The sequence below is a fragment of the Bufo bufo genome, chromosome 2 (assembly GCF_905171765.1).
Source record: "Bufo bufo chromosome 2, aBufBuf1.1, whole genome shotgun sequence".
In the NCBI taxonomy this organism is placed as follows: domain Eukaryota; kingdom Metazoa; phylum Chordata; class Amphibia; order Anura; family Bufonidae; genus Bufo; species Bufo bufo.
The window spans coordinates 544,098,983-544,119,052 of record NC_053390.1 but is presented as its reverse complement, the minus strand read 5'-3'; the positions used below and the strand labels follow the sequence as shown (position 1 = coordinate 544,119,052).

The 20,070-nt window shown below is 41.1% G+C and overlaps 1 protein-coding gene across 1 annotated transcript in view; it reads left to right on the top strand.

Moving 5' to 3' along the window:
* EPHA5 (EPH receptor A5) overlaps positions 1-20,070 on the top strand; it is a 475,337-nt gene that overhangs the window by 388,387 nt on the left and 66,880 nt on the right. The window contains exons 9-12 of the mRNA XM_040418046.1: positions 5,159-5,226; positions 5,837-5,962; positions 14,322-14,507; positions 18,160-18,221. Coding sequence (XP_040273980.1) covers positions 5,159-5,226; positions 5,837-5,962; positions 14,322-14,507; positions 18,160-18,221 — 442 coding nt within the window. The remainder of the gene's footprint in view (positions 1-5,158; positions 5,227-5,836; positions 5,963-14,321; positions 14,508-18,159; positions 18,222-20,070) is intronic.

Sequence of the window (20,070 nt, the reverse complement as noted above, 5' to 3'; positions counted from 1 at the left end):
TCTCTTTATATGTGCATGTTGTGGAATGTTCTAGGGGTTAGTTGAACCCGCTCTGGAACATGACAGTTTGTTTTGTCTTCCCCTTTCATTGCATCTAGGCTGGTGGGAGACTCCTGTTTATCAGTGTCTTGGAAGAACAGGTCGTCTCAGTCCTGTCATTATTCCAGGGATCTTTAGGGTTCCTGTGTATGAGCCCTCCTACCATCTGGGTCCGCTCATACGGATAGGAGTCAGGGCATATATTAGGAATGCTTTAAGAGGTTACTTGCTCCCTTTTTCGGGTGTCCTGGCCTAGTTTCTATTCCCGTTTACGTTCGGTGTTCGGTAGGGAGTTTCCCCCCACTCCCCACCGTGACATGTGCAGATTTAAATATATAAGCATAGATCATAATGATTTTTATAGATCTTTGCATATCTCTTATTGTAGACAGAAAATAATTGCACATACCTCCTGGATTGTACCGTAAGGTTTGAAATTTTCAGTAAACTAAATTTCATCAGCACAGCACAAATATCAATTATTATGCTATTTTATTTCCTAAATTATTTTTCATTTTCCAATTAACTCAATAATAAATGTAGGTTTCCTATTAAATTGCATCTACAGTCACTTTTCTGCCAAAATGACAGGATTATTTATTGACCCTGTCCTATCCAGTTTGCCTCGACAAGGGTCAAGCTGGATGTATTGACAAACACTGTAGATGGTTAATTTGTCTTTCCAGAAAGTCTCCAGCAATTATCTGGATAATTGTGGCCAGAACAAGACAAAATAGAAAAGCATTTGCATGAATTGCAACTATTAGGTCTTGACTTGCAGGAAATCACAGATATTAATGACTGAAATCTAATTGCATTTTCACGGTTAGTAAATGAATTTATATAGCTTTTTTCCAACATTGATTAGTTTATATTTTGCTTACGGATCTGGCAATTGCTTAATATGAAATTATTAAAATTTAAATTTTTTATTTGTAATGAGGAGCCACAAGTGCTGTATACCTAAGGGTGTTATTACACTGCCCGATATTTAGGCAGTGCGAGTTACAATATATGATGACTAGAGATGAGCGAAGTTATGGAAAATTTGATTCACAAAGTGCATTTATTTATATGTAGCGGGTGCAATAACAGGGAACAGCACGCTGCCCCCAACATTGACCCCCTCAGATGCCCTGTTCATCGTTGATTGCGGCATTGGAGGCTATCATTTAGTCCTTTCAGGGGTTAATCAAGGTAAAAAAATAATCTCACCTTATCCATTTAATCACTGTCGTGGCCATCTTGATTGAAAATTTCACACTGTGACATGATGACTTCATCACGCTAGCTGGTGTGATGTTATATGTCACTGCACGCAAACCCCTCAACATGGCCACAAAGGTCTCTACGCAATCAAATTGATGAGGTGAGTATGTATTTTTTTTTGCTTTTACCACCATTTCAGGGAACATTGTTTCATTGCCACGAAGCGCAAGGAAATTCGGCTTTGTGACAAATCGAATTTCTCCTGAAATGTGGATTGAAGTCAATTTGTTTGATTCTCTCAACACTAATGATAACAAATCCATCTGTGCTAGTTTGCACTAGCCTGATTACACAGGTGCTTGCTTATTCACCGGATGATTGACTACTCGGTTATACAAGACAGTTATTGGGAATAATCGTTCCTGTCTAATAGGGTCTATAGTTATTTTCCTGGGGCTCTTTCTGCAGCAAGCCCCACTGAGATGTATGGGACAGATGCAGAAATTTCTGCAGCAAATCTGTAGCATGTACAGTCAATCACCGTAATTCTTGGTTGAACTACAGTATCCAATAAACAAAGGTGTACCCCCATAGAGGGAGTCCATGAAGCTTGCATTTGACCCACTGAAGAGAGAGCCTGGTTTTATTGATTAGAGATTTTTATAGTAAACCCAACAGCCCTTTTGGGGAGCCACTGATGATCGGTGGGACATTTTTCCACTAACTTTAGCGCATTCACAGTGCTGGTAGCAACCCACAAGCTCTCCTTCCAGAGGTTGGGCCCCCCACCAATCAATTAGTAATCCCTTATCCTGTCAATAGGTGATAACTTGAAAACTTGGCACAAACTCTTTAAGCAGGCCCCACCTACTTCCACTAAACTCGGTTTCCTTTTTTTAACAAGTGCCATAAGCATTGGAAAATCCCCAAATGTTGCAAAAGTTTGCACTAATTGCTGATTGCTCATAAATGTGCAACTTTTGTAAACCGGCAGTTTCTCTCTGGCCGAATCCCTGCACATTTGCCGGGTAGCAGCTGGATTTCCACCAGACTCCATTATTGTCATTGAGGTCGGCAGCATTCCTGTAACATTTGGAAATGGCGGATCCAGAGAGCGCTGAAGGACTGTTCGCTGTCGGAACAGCCTGCCAGAACTATGAATGGCAGCGTGAAACAGGCCTAACTAACATGCAGCTTTAGTAAATGTTCCCCTGTCGCTATGGAAAACAAAAGCATGTTCCAGGGTAGACATGTAAATTAAATCTTACATGATTTTGGAAATTTGGCTTATACTAAACTAGACAATTTAGAATGGGATATCTCTCTGAAAGAAAAGAATAGGACAAATGTGTGAAGTGCAAATGTGCTTTATTTTCGCTAATTTGCGAAATTTGTATATGTCTTCTGTGTAGGATCAGCATACAGGTTGACTCCTTTGAACAGGTAGCTGATGATGCTCTGAGTCTGAACTAAACACTGTAGAATTATCACTCCAAACCATTTATGTTTTATGGAAAATGTACAATAGGTAACCCTTTCCTTCGACTTTACAATGAATATTAGCAAAGGCTTGAGCGAATTCAGCTTCGGATCATAGATCCAAAGTTGATTCGTTAAAAGACTTTGTTAATGCTGTTTTCATACAGCATTAAAATATATGGGCTCCGTAGCCGAAGTTGCGTGAGACTTCGGTGAATGAGTACGGTATTCCTATCTGTATATTTGAAAACTAGGATCCGAAGTGGGCTTTAGTACTGACTGGTACCTGAGTACCAAAGCTGAGTTTGGATTCATATTTTAAAATGTTTTTAAATACGCAGATAGGAATACCGTACTCATTCACTGCAGTCTCCCGCAACTTTAGCTGTAGAGCCCGAACATTTTAACGCTGTATGGAAACAGCACTAACAATGAATTTTTTTTTTAATGAATCGACTTTGGATCTATGATCCGAAGCTCGATTAGCTCAAGCCTATTAGCAATGGTGTAAAAAAATATATGGTGAATGGTTAATTTGCTACATTTAAAGATATCAGGAAGAGATACTATTTGACCCTTTTCATTAGTAAATGCTGGATTTCAGAAGTAAAGCTACTGACTGTAGCTCAAACTACAGCACATCTGTTTTCCAGCAATACAGCATTTGCATGCCAGACGTTACAGGGTATAATTTGTTCACTAAGTGACAAATTTATAGCCTGTTTATCTGATCAGTAAATTTAGTACATCTGGAAGCTCTATGGTAGATAATGTTTCATGGACAGGTTTCCTGCCATGCATTATTAGTGAAGCTGAACTATTGCTGCGATGCCAACATAAACCTGCAATAGCATTATAGTATTATGCAGTGCATCATGTTGAGACACGTTTTTATGACACATTGGGGGTTTTCATGGCTTAATTTTGCATGTTAATATGACATGCTGTTGTATATATTTACAGACCTCCAGAGAAACTCATAATGAAAAATAAGCTGCCTTTATCACCTTTTTAATCTCACTTTAGATAATATGCAATAACCATTTAGCAATGACAAAGCCCTTTTTACACCCTTGGCAAACCCTGGCTTATATAGGAATTCTCTAGACTTTAAATAAAAACATACTGGGGGACATTTACCAAGCTTAAAGAGGATGTCTCACTTCAGCAAATGGTATTTATCATGTAGGTAAAGTTAATACAAGGCCTTACTAATATATTGTGATTGTCCATATTGCCTCCTTTGCTTGCTGGATTCAGTTCAAGGGGTTACAGCCACTGCTGCAGCACAGATACGTAGAGACCGGGATAGTAACTGCTTCACATGCCTGCCTGTTTGGGCCGCCACTGTCCCTGCCACTAGAAAGTCCAGCACTTTTTACTATAGTGTGCAAGCGCGTCCATCACTGCTGGATGCAAGGTGGTCATAACCCCTGGATGCAAGCAGTGTATAATGTGATGGAAAAATGAATGAAGCCAGCAAAGGAGGTAGTATGGACAATCACATTACATTAGTAAGCGGCTTGTATTAACTTCCTCTACATGATAAATGCATTTGCAGAAGGGAAACAAACCCTTTAATGATTCTGAATGCTGGCCCAATGTTCATGAAAAAATTGGTGTAGATGCCTTGCACCAGATCTATTATGTGTTCTAGACATTCTTTTGCGTCTCACTAGACTAGACTTGAAACGTGTCTACCATAAGGAACACTCCTTATTTAGGAAAAGGAATGTGGCACAAGATTGCATCAAAATTGCACCAATTTTTTGGCCCAAAGTCTTGGTCTAGAGTAGGCCAAAAAAGAGGTGGCATAAGGAAGAGCAAGATAAATCTATCCTACAACGTGGGCCACTGTGATAAATGCAGTGCATCTTCTGCCTGTCATGTCTGGATTTTAAGTTAATCAGGGCACTGATAGCAAAAGTCACCATAATTGACCTATGAAAATACTGGCAGGACACAGACAGCCATTTATGGTGATATTCTAGCGCTAATCATCCAAGCAGAAAAGCTGCAGCGTATTTGTTGTAAAAATCCACACCAGATAGTGAGGATTTTATTCCGGAATTATTTTTTGTGAATCCTGGACAAATCTCCTGACACTTATGGTTGAAAACTCCAAATCTTTATTTAAAGCGCATAAAAACATCATCATGCAATACAAAAAAACATAAAAAAGCTAGGCGTTTCGGATGAAACACATCACCCTTCCTCATGGATTTTCTGCAGGCAATTCAGCTGCATGCAGTTTTGCAATGCATGACCAGCACCATCACACAGAAGACGCAGGCCGTCTAGAGAAAAGACGAACCAATGAAAGGGAATTGCATCCGTCTATGGGGAACATAGACGGATCCACATAATGAGGAACAAATATTTCCATTTAATCAAATAGGACGTAATAACCATGAGACTATCTCTTTTGTAGGCGATGCGGCTACAGCAAAGCTAAGCAAGATCCAGAAGAGGAAAAGATGCATTTTCACAACGGACACAGTAAGTATTATTAGGTTTACTGTTCGATTCTTTCAAAATGTATAATAGTATAATTTTTGACTTCTTGATATCAGCCCCTTTGTGTATAAATTAAAAATATAGGATTTAATATGAAAATATGATATTGATGCTCAGCAGGGGAAAAACATGTTTATTCACGGGTAAGGTGTCACAGACATATACTTGTGCACTTGCCAGCCACATCATAATTCAGATTATAGGACTAGTCACAGGACCTCTATTTAGTGCCATAGCCACACTGTACCATGCTCCATCTCTGCTTTCCGCTGTTCAGGTGTCTCACTTTTTTTGGTTTTGTGGCTCTTCACAAAATTTTTCACAGGAAAAATCTATGGGATTATCAGGGCATCCCGGTATACTTGAACTGGTATCTAAGGAACTTCTGAAGTGTAGCTAGAACCTAAATTCCACCTCATAACCATTCTTTCTGTCAGGAACGATTAATATTGTATAAATAATGTAGGTGCTTCCATTGCATTATATTATAGGTTGACACATACTGTTTTTATATCATTATATACAACGTAACGATAATGCTTGTGTACTACTGTGACAACTAATAAGAAGACAGTCTTTTGTTCCACTACAGTTAAACTTCCAGGAATAAAGACATATGTTGACCCTCATACCTACGAAGACCCAAACCAGGCAGTACACGAATTTGCCAAAGAAATTGATGCTTCCTATATAACTATTGAAAGAGTGATTGGAGCGGGTATGTACCGTATATTTTGTACCTTCGCACAGTGAACTGTAATCCAATTTTTTGTACTGACCCTAAATAAGTACATAAGCATTAGTGTGTTTGACTACTGTATGTGAATGTAATCACTAGAGATGACTGACTCATTTTGGGTACAATTCTAAAGAACCGGTCAAATGATTTGATTCAGATACGATTGACCCCTTCCTGACACGGCGATTTTTTATTTTCGTTGCATTTTACTCACTGCCTTCCCAGAGCCATTTTTATTTTCTTGTTCACATACCTAAATGAGGGCTTACTTTTTGCAGGATAAGGCCTCATGCACACGACCGTTGTGTGCACCCGTGGCCGTTGTGCCGTTTTCCGTTTTTTTTCGCGGACCCATTGACTTACAATGGGTCCGTGGAAAAATCGGAAAATGCACCATTTTGCAGCCGCATCCGTGATCCGTGTTTCCTGGCCGTGAAAAAAATAAGACCTGTCCTATTTTTTTCACGGCCAACGGTTCACGGACCCATTCAAGTCAATGGGTCCGTGAAAGAACATGGATGCACACAAGATTGGCATCCGTGTCCATGATCCGTGGCCGTAGGTTAGTTTTTATACAGACGGATCCGAAGATCCGTCTGCATAAAAGCTTTTTCATAGCTGAGTTTTCACTTCGTGAAAACTCAGAACCGACAGTATATTCTAACACAGAGGCGTTCCCATGGTGATGGGGACGCTTCAGGTTAGAATATACTAACAGAACTGTGTACATGACTGCCCCCTGCTGCCTGGAAAGTGCTGCCAGGCAGCAGGGGGCAGCCCCCTTCCCCTGTAGTTAATACATTGGTGGCCAGTGCGGCCGCCCCCCCCCCCTCCCCTGTAGTTAACTCATTGGTGGCCAGTGGGCCCCCCCCTCCCCTGTAGTTAACTCATTGGTGGCCAGTGGGCCCCCCCTCCCCTGTAGTTAACTCATTGGTGGCCAGTGCGGCCGGCCCCCCTCCCTCCCCTTAGTTAACTCGTTGGTGGCCAGTGGGCCCCCCCTCCCTCCCCTGTTGTTAACTCGTTGGTGGCCAGTGGGCCTTCTCCCCTCCCTCCCCCTCCTAATTAAAATATCTCCCCTATCATTGGTGGCAGCGGAGTGTACCGATCGGAGTCCCAGTTTAATCGCTGGGGCTCCGATCGGTAACCATGGCAACCAGGACGCTACTACAGGTCATGTAGTAGCTCCCGGCCGGACCTGTCACTTACCAGTAGGAGGAGCTCCCGGCCGGACGCAGAGATCGCAGCTCGCAGGTAAGTATAATGGTTCTACAAATTGCTAAGTAACCATGGCAACCGGGACTGCAGTAGCGTCCTGGTTGCCATGGTTACCGATCGGAGCCCCAGCAATTAAACTGGGACTCCGATCGGTACACTCCGCTGCCACCAATGATAGGGGGGAGATTTTAATTAGGAGGGGGAGGGAGGGGAAAAGGCCCACTGGCCACCAACAAGTTAACTACAGGGGAGGGAGGGGGGGGCCCACTGGCCACCAACGAGTTAACTACAGGGGAGGGAGGGGGGCCGGCCGCACTGGCCACCAATGAGTTAACTACAGGGGAGGGGGGGGCCCACTGGCCACCAATGAGTTAACTACAGGGGAGGGGGGGGGGCGGCCGCACTGGCCACCAATGAGTTAACTACAGGGGAGGGAGGGGGGGCGGCCACACTGGCCACCAATGTGTTAACTACAGGGGGGGGGCTGCCCCCTGCTGCCTGGCAGCACCTGCCAGGCAGCAGGGGGCAGTCATGTACACAGTTCTTTTAGTATATTCTAACCTGAAGCGTCCCCATCACCATGGGAACGCCTCTGTGTTAGAATATACTGTCGGATTTTAGTTTCACGATGTAACTCAAATCCGACAGTATATTCTAACACAGAGGCGTTCCCATGGTGATGGGGACGCTTCAAGTTAAAATATACCATCAGATTGGAGAAAACTCCGATCCGATGGTATATTAACTCCTGACTTTACATTGAAAGTCAATGGGGGACGGATCCGTTTGAAATTGCACCATATTGTGTCAACGTCAAACGGATCCGTCCCCATTGACTTGCATTGTAATTCAGGATGGATCCGTTTGGCTCCGCACGGCCAGGCGGACACCAAAACGACTTTTTTTCATGTCCGTGGATCCTCCAAAAATCAAGGAAGACCCACGGACGAAAAAAACGGTCACGGATCACGGGAAAACGGAACCCCGTTTTGCGGACCGCAAAAAAATACGGTCGTGTGCATGAGGCCTAAGTTGTACTTTGTAATCCAATTCATATTGCATACAATGTAGTGGGAAACTGAAAAAAAAAAAAGTCCAAATGGAGTGGAATTGGAAAAAAAAAAACACAATTCCACCACATGTTTGCTTTCCCAGTGTTTCCTATGCAGCAAAATTGATCTGCCTTCTTCATTCTCAGGGTCAGTATCATTACAACAAAACCACATTTATATCGTTTTTCTTGTGTTTTAATACTGAAAAAAGAAATAAAAACATCACCATATATAACTTCTTTATTTTTACATCAACAGAGTTGTGTGAGGGCTTATTTTTTGTGGGACAATCTATAGTTTTTATTGATAAAATTTGGGAATGCAAAGGACAGTTTTTACGCCACCCTTGCCACTTTTAAGAAAGCAGGGATGGCTAGCAGCCGCACAAATTTATCTTCATTTATGTCAGTTATGCATATGAAGCCAGAAAGCTCAGAATTGCCGTAGATTTCGGTTAAGGCACAGGAGAATGTGCCTAATTTACGTCGAGGCCTGCATCTCATCCTAAATTAGGTTCGCCCTGTGGCAGGGGATATCAAGACTGACACAGAAATCAACAGTCTTGATACATAAATCTTTCCCATAGTCTTTTATGTCTAATTGCTTTGTCTGTGACAGACATGTCTTATCACATCAGTGGTTGAATTCAGAATGGTGTCTCTGCTTACATCATGCCTAATATACAAATCAGTATTGTCCCTCACTGGCTGTGAGTTTGACTGCAAAGCATTGTGGACATACCCTCTGGCCAGGGTGCCGGCCATGGTCATGTGATCTTGCAACTTCATCTTCCCTGCACTGCTAACCTCACTACTTTATTGAATTTTATAAGCAAAATGGAAGGAAACCATTATTACACAAAAAAAAAAAAACATCAGCCTTGTTTGGAAGTAGAATTTTTCTTAAATTAATAACAAATTTATTTTTAAAATCTTTTTATTGGTTTTCAAAGAGTAACCTGTAAAGTATACATACATTGAAACTTCATAGAACATACCGGTAAGTTTCCATTACAGCTTGCAGTACAACCACGAGTACAATTGGTCGGAGGTCGGAGTAAAATACCACGGCTAATAAAAACAGTTCTTCACGCAGGGGAGCATTAGTCTGCTCTGGTCATTGGAATGATTGGCTGTAATTTCAGAGAAAAAACTAAACAAAGAAACATGACAAAAGATACAGGAAAGGTGGGTGCCGCGGAGGGGGGGGGGCAAGCATTACTCTGGTGAGTGAGAGTTTAAATTCATAACAAATTAGAATTATTCAGAATTGATTCATTCATCTCTAGTAATCATTATTTATGTTATGTCTGTAAAAATAAAAAATTCAGTGGTTCCTAAAAATGTACAGGCAAATTAATTACTTTCATGACAACACTTCCTGTTCTGCAGCTATTGGATGAAACTTCGACTTCCTGCTGTAGCCACCTCCTGCATGCTTTTTACACATAATACTGGTAATACTGAGAGCTGTCTGCTCATTTTACCTCCTCCAGCATTTTGATCAAAATGCAGAAGAATACATGAAAGGGAGGAGAGAAATTTCAGTATTACCAGTTTTATCTGTAGAGTGAATGCAGGGGGTGCGCTGTGCATGAAGTCTATGAGATGAAGCTTCAGTAGCTACAGAGCAGGAAGTGGATTTCAGTACCATCTCTATGCTGATATTATCCAATTATATACCATTTTGTGTGAAGTCATCCCTGCAGTATATTACAAAATACCAGTGATTGTTCCCTTTCTCTGACATCATGTTCTCTCTTCATCTGAAACTAAATCTTTCAAAAACAGAACTTTGTTTGTTTCCTACCATCTGCTACAGAACATATTTTGGAGTTTATGTCTGATCTTCAGTCCCCACATTCAGTCATTTGCAAGCTCATTCCATCTGCATCTCAAAAGAAAAAAATCTTGAGGACACAGCATATTATTGCTCTGATACATTCTTGTCTTGATTCATTATTAATTGGCCTTTCCCTCACTAAACTTTGCCTTCTCCATTCTATGGTTGGATATAAGCAGCCAGGCTTATCTTTATATCCAACCACTACACCAGTGCCCTTACCCAACGTCATTCACTGTACTGGTTGCCCATGTACTTTTAAATTAATCTTATTACTCTAACCCACGAAGCTCTCCACAGTGCTGAACTACGCTAAATTGCCTCTGTTTACCCCCTAATCATTATTCTGCTAATGATCACAGACTAACGTCCTCCTCCATTTCTGAACCTTACACTCCTGTCTCCAAGTCTTTACTTGTACCACACCAGTTCTCTGGAATGTGATTATTAGTTTGTCACCAAAGAAGGGGGCATCACATTGCAGCATTTCCTGTACAACCCAGTGACATGCAGCCATTTTGTCATCTCCTGTAGTGGACCTACAATGTACAGTAAACCTAGGAAGCTTGTATTTAAGGGGCTTTTCAGGATTTTGTCAATTTTTTATTATACCCCGGTAGCGTATGGTGTCTCAATGCAATAAGTGAATGAAACAACCATAATCACCTGTGCCCCACTGCTCCAGTCCAGCAAACTGGCTCTGGTCAGTCCCTGTCTTTCTTACTTCTGGCCGGTGTATGGATGTGGTCATGTATGGTGCTGCTGCTAATGACTGGCCTCATCACTGACATGTCCCAAAGCAGCACATGACCCAGCAGTGATGTCCAGCTTGGGGACACGCCATAGCTAAGATTAGTCATTGACTGCAGCGGTACATGTGACCATGTTTATATGTCAACTGGAGGTAAACAAACTGGGAACTGGAAGATCAACAAATGGAGCCAAGGCACCAGACTGAGGTGGCGAGGAGCAAGTGAGTATGTTTCTTTCATTAGGTACCACATGCTATGGGGAGCTAATTCGAAAGGGACAAAATCCTGGAAAAACCCTTCAATGGAGTGAAATACTTAATGGCCCTGATTTGGTAAATGACCCCAGCAGCTCTGTTCTATTATCTATGAAAGTTTAGCCTAAATTTCGCTTGCAATGTAAGTAATGTCATAATATACTCTTTAAATTGGCTCCAGATCACAGTTTCATTAGGACAAAGATCCAATAAGATGTACTTTAATGAATCTCAGACTTTTTTGTCATCTAAAATGCTGAAATTCCAACAGAAACTTGACCGACCCTCCTCTTAAGTCAATGAGGTCCATTTAGATTCATTGGTATACATTGGCCGATGGTTCTGGCATACCAGTCATGGCTTCAAACTGTGGAAGAGAGCCTTATTGAAATAAAACTAAGTTATTCTGCCTTTTTATGTACTGGGTAGGAAATGAATGTGCTACCTCTGCAACACTAAGGCCCCTTTCACACGGGCGAGTATTCCGTGCGGATGCGATGCGTGAGGTGAACGCATTGCACCCGCACTGAATACCGAGCCATTCATTTCTATGGGGCTGTTCACATGAGCGGTGATTTTCACGCATCACTTGTGCGTTGCGTGAAAATCGCAGCATGCTCTATATTCTGCGTTTTTCACGCAACGCAGGCCCCATAGAAGTGAATGGGGCTGCGTGAAAATCGCAAGCATCCGCAAGCAAGTGCGGATGCGGTGCGATTTTCACGCACAGTTGCTAGGAGACGATCGGGATGGAGACCCGATTATTATTATTTTCCCTTATAACATGGTTATAAGGGAAAATAATAGCATTCTGAATACAGAATGCATAGTAAACTAGCGCTGGAGGGGTTCAAATTTTTTTAAAAATAATTTAACTCACCTTAGTCGACTTGATCGCGGCCCGGCATCTCCTTCTGTCTCCTTTGCTGAACAGGACCTCTGGTGAGCATTAATTACAGGTAAAGGACCTTTGGTGATGTCACTCCGGTCATCACATGATCCATCACATGATCTTTTACCATGGTGATGGATCATGTGATGACCGGAGTGACGTCACCAAAGGTCCTTTACCTGTAATTAATGCTCACCACAGGTCCTGTTCAGCAAAGGAGACAGAAGGAGATGCCGGGCTACGCGATCAAGTGGACTAAGGTGAGTTAAATATTTATTTTTATTTTTTTAACCCCTCTAGTTTACTATGCATTCTGTATTCAGAATGCTATTATTTTCCCTTATAACTATGTTATAAGGGGAAATAATACAATCTACAGAACACCTAACCCAAGCCCGAACTTCTGTGAAGAAGTTCGGATTTGGGTACCAAACATGCGCGATTTTTATCATGCGAGTGCAAAACGCATTACAATGTTTTGCACTCGCGCGGAAAAATCGCTGGTGTTCCCGCAACGCACCCGCACATTTTCCCGCAACGCCCGTGTGAACTCAGCCTAAGGCTGGTTTCACACGGGCATTGCGGATTGGGGCCGGATGCGTTCAGAGTGCGTTCAGTGAAACTCGCACTATTTTGCAAGCAAGTTTAGTCAGTTTTGTCTGCGGTTGCGTTTAGTTGTTCAGTTTTTTCCGCGCGGGTGCAATGCGTTTTGATGCGTTTTTCACGCGCGTGATAAAAAACTGAATGTTTACAAACAACATCTCTTAGCAACCATCAGTGAAAAACGCATCGCACCCGCACTTGCTTGCGGATGCAATGAGTTTTTCACGCAGCCCCATTCACTTCTATGGGGCCAGGGCTGCGTGAAAAACGCAGAATATAGAACATGCTGCGATTTTCACACAACGCAGAACTGATGCGTGAAAAACAACGCTCATGTACACAGACCCATTGAAATGAATGGGTCAGGATTCAGTGCGGGTGCTATGCGTTCACATCACACATTGCACCCGCGCGAAAAACTCGCTCGTGTGAAAGGGACCTAATAGTTACATCTATATATATCTTGTCTTACAGGCAGATTTTTATATAACATTAATATAAAAATGACTCTGAATAGCTACGGTATGTTACGGTATCTTTGATTTCATAATAACTCTTGTAACTACATAGCTGTGAACAGTTTACTGCCTTTATTTTCAGCACAGCTAAAAGTTTCAATATGGAGAATGGTATGTTTAGCAGGGAACTGGAAGCACTGAACTACATCAATTTATAGTCATCCTGCAGCCAAATGAATTTTTCCACCACCATTAATTGTTTTGTCCAAGGTGAAATATTACTTTACACTAGGAAGGTATTAGGTAGCGATTTTAACATGTAACATTGTGTTTATTAGACTATTATTGTCTTTGTGAAAACTTGTTTTATGCTTTCTTATCTCTTTGTTTCTTATTTTTCCTTGTAGCATAAGAAAACATCGAATTTGCATATTTTGTTATTAGTATAGTCCATATAGTACCTGTGCTTAATAAGCATATGGATATATGTCCTTACTGGTTGCTGGGCTATCTCTTGCTAGAGAATAACAAAAAAATATAATAATGCCAATAACAATTAGGCCTTGTTTATCTGAAAAATAATAAAGCATTAATTGTTTTTCAGCTAAAACTGAAAGTGGATCTAACATTCCTTATTTGTTTTTACTTTTCCGCCTTAAGGATTCTTTTCTGGTTTTGGCTAAGGAAACATGTATGTAAGGGCATGTTCATATCTGCGTTGAAGCTTCATTCGGGGCTTCTATAGCTGATTCTGCCATATAAGACCGGATAAAAAAAAGTCCTCCATGCAGGACTTTTTTGTCTAGTAAACATACAAGTTTCAAAATAGATTCCATTGTAGTCAATGGAGTCAGTTCAGCTCTGTTCGTCTCAGTAATGTGCTGGATCCACCACTTCTGTTATTATTGTTGGAGCAAAAACAAAGAAAGTATAAAGTGATGGTATCAACTCATCCTAAGGTTGCTTCAGAGACCCATGTGTGAGATGTATATTTTATGGCAAAAGCAGGATTGGATCCCATTTGAACAAAACAAACAAACATTTTTCAAAGGTTATATTTGAGAAAGCTTTTCTGTTTTGTTGTGATGGGAACTGAATCCATTCTTGACATAGCCTACAATATACAACTCAAATACAGAGATGTGTAATGGCCTAAAACTGCTATCTGTGACCTGACCTTGAGGTGATTGTATATTTTTTAATATGCTAGAGCCAAACAATAGATGCCTCCTGATATCTGCTTTCAGTATCATTCTTTTTACTTTTTTAGGTGAATTTGGAGAAGTTTGTAGTGGCCCCATTAAGCTACCAGGGAAAAGGGAATTTCCAGTTGCTATTAAGACTCTTAAAGTTGGATACACTGACAAGCAGAGGAAAGACTTCTTGGGTGAAGCCAGTATAATGGGACAATTTGACCATCCAAACATCATCCACTTAGAGGGAGTTGTCACAAAAAGTAAGTACTGGTAATGAGGGAATCAATGAATAAATTTATTCCAAAAAGTAAAAAAAATATATATACTTCTCTATCATGCAGTTTTAGATACTTTGTTTTATAGCAAATAATTGTGGGCATTTGTCTTGCAAGGACAAGTGAATTGGAACTACACAGCCCCATCCACTGTGTCTACTTGAATCGGACACTGCTGCGATAACCAGCTCCGGCAACTACAGAGCAGATAGAGCTTTGTAGGTCTGAGACCTGTTTCCAGTGCTGGAGCTAGTGGCGAACAGTTGATTGTCAGAAATGCGGGTGTCGGACTGCCTTAGATTTGATATATTTTCAGCAAACCATAGACTGCCATTTATTACATTGTGTAGCATATCATAAACCTAGTGGCTTGCTTCAGGGAATTTAATATCCCCATAGAAATGATATGAAATTGCAGATAACTTTGTAGCTAAACCACAGTAGCTGTGAAATATATTCACTGAAAGAAAAAGAAAAAAACACCTAAAAGTATTTTAAGAGCTATTGACTATTAAAGACCTTCATTTTAAAACATTATTGGGGAAATTTATTATAGAATGGTATTTTATGGCAGTTTATGATGTCCCCTGCGCTGTCGGTAGATGCGCCTAATTAATGAAGAGACGCAGGCCTCGTCATATATTAGGCACTTTGGCTGCAGTCCATGATGCCAATCTGAGCTGAGCTCCGAGCTGCTGTAGATTTCAGTCTTCATTTGCATCAGAAAACTGGCGCAAATAAAGATAAATGTGATGGGCCCGTTGAGCATGCTCCCTCCCCAACCTTAACCCCCTTTTTGGAAAAGTGGCAAGGGCAGCACACATACACCAAAATTTTGGTGCAATGGTGTTCACCAGAAAACTGGAACAGGGAGATGATAATTCTCCCCCTATAATTATATTATAAAACAATCTATTCTAATGTAAATAAATGCAAGAAAACCTCGAGCTTAAAATGTGCTTTAAATATTATTTACCTGATTCTCCTTGCATTTCCTGAGAATCTGTTACATATTGCCTCATTTTTATTAATTTTTTCCTATGATCTTAAATTAAATAATATTTATTTTGCTGTGTTATTTGCTTTGTGATTTGGTAAAAACAGCTACAAGGCTTCTAATGTGACTTCTAATTTGCCATGTTATTTGTGCCTTTAATTTCATGCTTCCTGATCCAGCGCTAATGTGTTCAACAATTACTTTTATAGCACATAAGCAACATTAATATATATATATATATATATATATATATACAGTATATATATATATATACTAGCAGAAGGACCCGGCTTCGCACGGGTATATTTCATCTATTTCATTTAATGTTTGTGTGTGTCGTTAAAATATATCGTCAGTATCCCTCATAACAATGATCTCTACAGCACCCTGCCCCTTTAACAGTGAACTCCACAGTCTCCCACCCCTTAACACTGATGCCCCCCCCCCCACAGTGCCCCGCCACGTTAAAATTAGACCTCCACAGCAGCCCATCCCCTTAACTTTGACCGTCACAGCAGTCCGCCCCTTTAACAGTGAGTTTCACAGCACCCCACTCCTTCGACAGTGACCTCCTCAGGGGCGCGAGATTGGTGTGACATCAATGTTGCGCGATACATGTAGCATTGTAGTTGTGCCCTATGTGTTGTGTCGTGCTACACATGTCGTCATGTAGCCCTAGCCTAAAGCTGAGCTACAGCAGTGAAGAAAAATGGTTGGGTTGTAATGGAAACCTGGAGTAAAACTGTGTGTATGTGGAGACTAAAGGCCTTTGAGCTTCTATTGGCTGATAAGGAGCATGTGACCGTGTGTATGGCAGTTGGGATATGAAGAGAAAGACTTGCAGGATTGTATTAGCTAATGCAGGTCATTTTTTGGGAATATCTCAGGAACGGTACGTCCAAGAGAGCTGTGACCCCCACAAGATTTCTTTCCAGGTACCAAGGGATGTGTATACCAAGTTGCGTTTTTGAGTGATCGCGGAGCATACATACATACACACATATATACGTTCTTCTTTTTTTATATATATATATATATATATATATATATATATAAATTTGCCTGAATTTGGTTATGTAAATGAGTTTCATGTGAACCAAGGCAGCATTCACATTTATATGAAACAAGGGAGCTCTATTTCCCACATCTCCATTTTTAGAATGCAACATTTAAATTGACTTTATATACTCCAAGTATTGCTATCAAGTTGTGCTGCCACATGAGAAGCATACATTCAATTATTTACATTGCTGAGGCCCTCAATATTTAAATATAAAATTTTATTAGTACAATGTATGATGCATTTTATAGGTTTTTTATAGATCCTAAAGCAGGCATCCTCAAACTGCGGCCCTCCAGCGGTTGCAAAACTACAACTCCCAGCATGCCCGAACAGCCTACAGCTATCAGCCTACAGCAGGGCATTGTGGGAGTTGTAGTTTTACAACAGCTGGATCGCCGCAGTTTGAGGATGCCTGTCCTAAAGCATTGCAGTCAGTTCCCGTCTGTTTGCAAATACTACATGATTTCCATCTCCATTCATCTGTAAAAATTACAAGTTAAGCACAATTTAATATTTGTACATTTACAAACTTGAAGTACAACAAGAATTAGTGATTATTCCAATGTATAGAACAATATAATTTTGTATATTAAAGGGAATCTGTCACCAGAATCATCACCATTAAACTAAAACTATTGTCTTGTAGCACTTACTACCTCCTTTCCAGATGTGCTTTTCTTTCCTTGCTGCTTGGTTTCTATCTTGAAAAAATCCACTTTATTCCTTATGAAAATGAGTAAGGTGCCCAGAGGGGTGTTATTTTTGTTCAAAGGCACCCAGGAATGCCCCCTTTGAGTGCCCAGGCCCGCCCTCCAGCAGAGCCCAAGCACGCCTCTCCTTGGCTCATATTCTACCCCCCCAGCAGCGCCGTTATCCCCCCCATATCACTAACAGCAGAGAATCTCGCCCACCCTTGCCTTCAGTGTTACTGACAAATGTCGCTGCGCTCTTCCAGCAGAGGATGAAACCGTCACTGGGCTTGGCGCATGCCCAGTGAAACATTTGAGGCTGATGCCCTCAGTTCCGAACACTGCCTGCGCCTCCACTTTTCCGGTTCAACTGAGGGTATCAGTCTCCAATGTTTTACTGGGCATGCTCCGAGCCCAGTGACGGTTTCATCCTCTGCTAGAAGACCGCTGCGAGATTTGTCAGTGACACTGAAGGCAAGGGTGGACGGGATTCTCTGCTGTTAGTGATATAGGGGTGGGGGAAACAACAACAGCACTGCTGGGGGCGTAGAGTATGAGACGAGGAGAGGCGTGCTTGAGCTCTGCTGGAGGGCATGCCTGGGCACTTAATGGGGGTGTTCCTGGGTACCTTTGAACAAAAATAATGCCCCTCTGGGAACCTTACTGGCTCATTTGCATAAGGAATAAAGTGGATTTTTTCAAGATAGAAACCAAGCAGCAAGGAAAGAAAAGCACATCTGGAAAGGAGGTAGTAAGTGCTACAAGACAATAATTTTTGTTTAATGGTGATGATTCTGGTGACAGATTCCCTTTAAGGACTTTACATATTAAAATTGCTTGTTGATTATGTATTATAATTGTTCATTTATTGCTTACTGATTATTTCAGGTAAACCTGTAATGATTGTAACAGAATACATGGAAAATGGCTCTTTGGATACCTTCTTAAAGGTAGGATCATACATTGGTTAAATAGTTAAAATAACTGTTATCTTTAAGAGCATCAACCATTTTTTTTCTGAACATGATTATGGGGGCTGCCGTCTTGCCTGATCAGTTCTTAACAGCATTTACACAGCATTCAAATTTTGCTTTATGGCAGCCCCAATGGTTAGGAGGGAACCTCATTGACTTCTATGGAAAGTTGTCTAGGCATGTTCTGTGATCTGTGCAAGAGAATATATAAGATTTGACAATCGCCCATTGTGAATGGTGGATCCTGTCTTATCTATATACAGAGGTGATATCATTACAGGTAGGATTACAGTAATATATAACTGCAGTAAAGTGATCTGTATAAACCAAGAAATGGCGCCAATTATTAGACATAGTGGCCAGTGCAACTGTAGGATTTTTGGTTTTAGTTTGAATATAAAAAGTCTAGATTAGTGATTGAGATAATGTAAGGATTCCTGGTAGTCTAGGGCAGTGAAGTAGTAGTAGCAGATGTAGATGTCAGAATCCATGGTGGTCTTGGTCAGTCTAATGCAGTGAAGGAGTTAATGGTAATATACTTGGTAGTATGCTAGAGTAGTGAGGGGGCTAATGGCAGTCGAATGGTAGTCAGTTGCTTTCAAATATCAAACTTCCTGATAGAGGCCAGTGTAAGGGTCAATCCTGCATACATTTGGTCCAGTGGTTACTCACATCTTTTAGAATCCAACATTGCCTTGGTTTGCACTGATCATAGAGATGAATGCAGGGGGAAAATGTATGAATGTTCTGCTGTGAAGACCATGATATTGGAAGTATGTGTAATTGTAACACAAGTATTTGGAACAACAGTGAGGAAAATAAGTTTTCCCACCTAAAAATAATGGACATGTAATTTTTATTGTAGGTAGACTTCAAATGTGAGAGACAGAATTTAAAAAAAAAATCCAGAAAATCATATTGTATGATTTTTTTGAAAATGTATTTCCATTTTTTTGCATGAAATAAGTATTTGATACAATAGAAAAACAGAACCTAATATTTGCTACAGAAACCTCCATACAGATCGTTTCCAGACCTTTCAGGGTTCAGAACTGTAGCTGGGCTACATTGAGTTTCAGCATCCTCCAAAGATTTTTGATTGGGTTCAGGTCTGGAGACTGGCTAGGCCACTCCAGGACCTTGAAATGTTTCTTATGCAGCCACTCCTTAGTTACCCTGGCTATGTGTTTTGGGTCATTGTCATGCTGGAAGACCCAGCCACAACCCATCTTCAATGGTCGCTGGCCAAAATCTCGCTATACATTGCCCCATTCATCCTCTCTTCAAGTTGTCATGTCCCTATTGCAGAAGCCCCCTTAAAGTTCGATTTTTCCACCCCCATGCTTCACGGTTGGGACAGTGTTCATGCGGTTGTACTCATCCTTGTTCTTTCTCCAAACACTGTGAGTTAAAAAAAATGTAAGTTCTATTTTGGTCAAATCTGACCACATTACCTTCTCCCATGCCTTCTCTGGATCATCCATTGACAAACTTCAAACCTGCCTGAACATGTACTGGCATGAGCAGGGGGACCTTGCGTGCCCTGCAGGATTTTAATCCATGATGGCGTTGTGTGTTACTAATGATAATCTTTGAGACTGTGGTCCCAGCTCTCTGCAGGTTATTAACTAGGTACTCCTGTGTAGTTCTCTGTTGATTCTTGACCTTTCTCAGAATAATCATTACCCCACGAGGCGAAATCTTGCATGGAGTCCCAGACAGAGGAAAGCTGACAGTCATCTTGCTTTTCTTCCATTTTCTAATAATTGCACCAACAGTTGTTTCCTTCTCACCAAGCTGCTTGCCTATTGTCCTGTAGCCAATC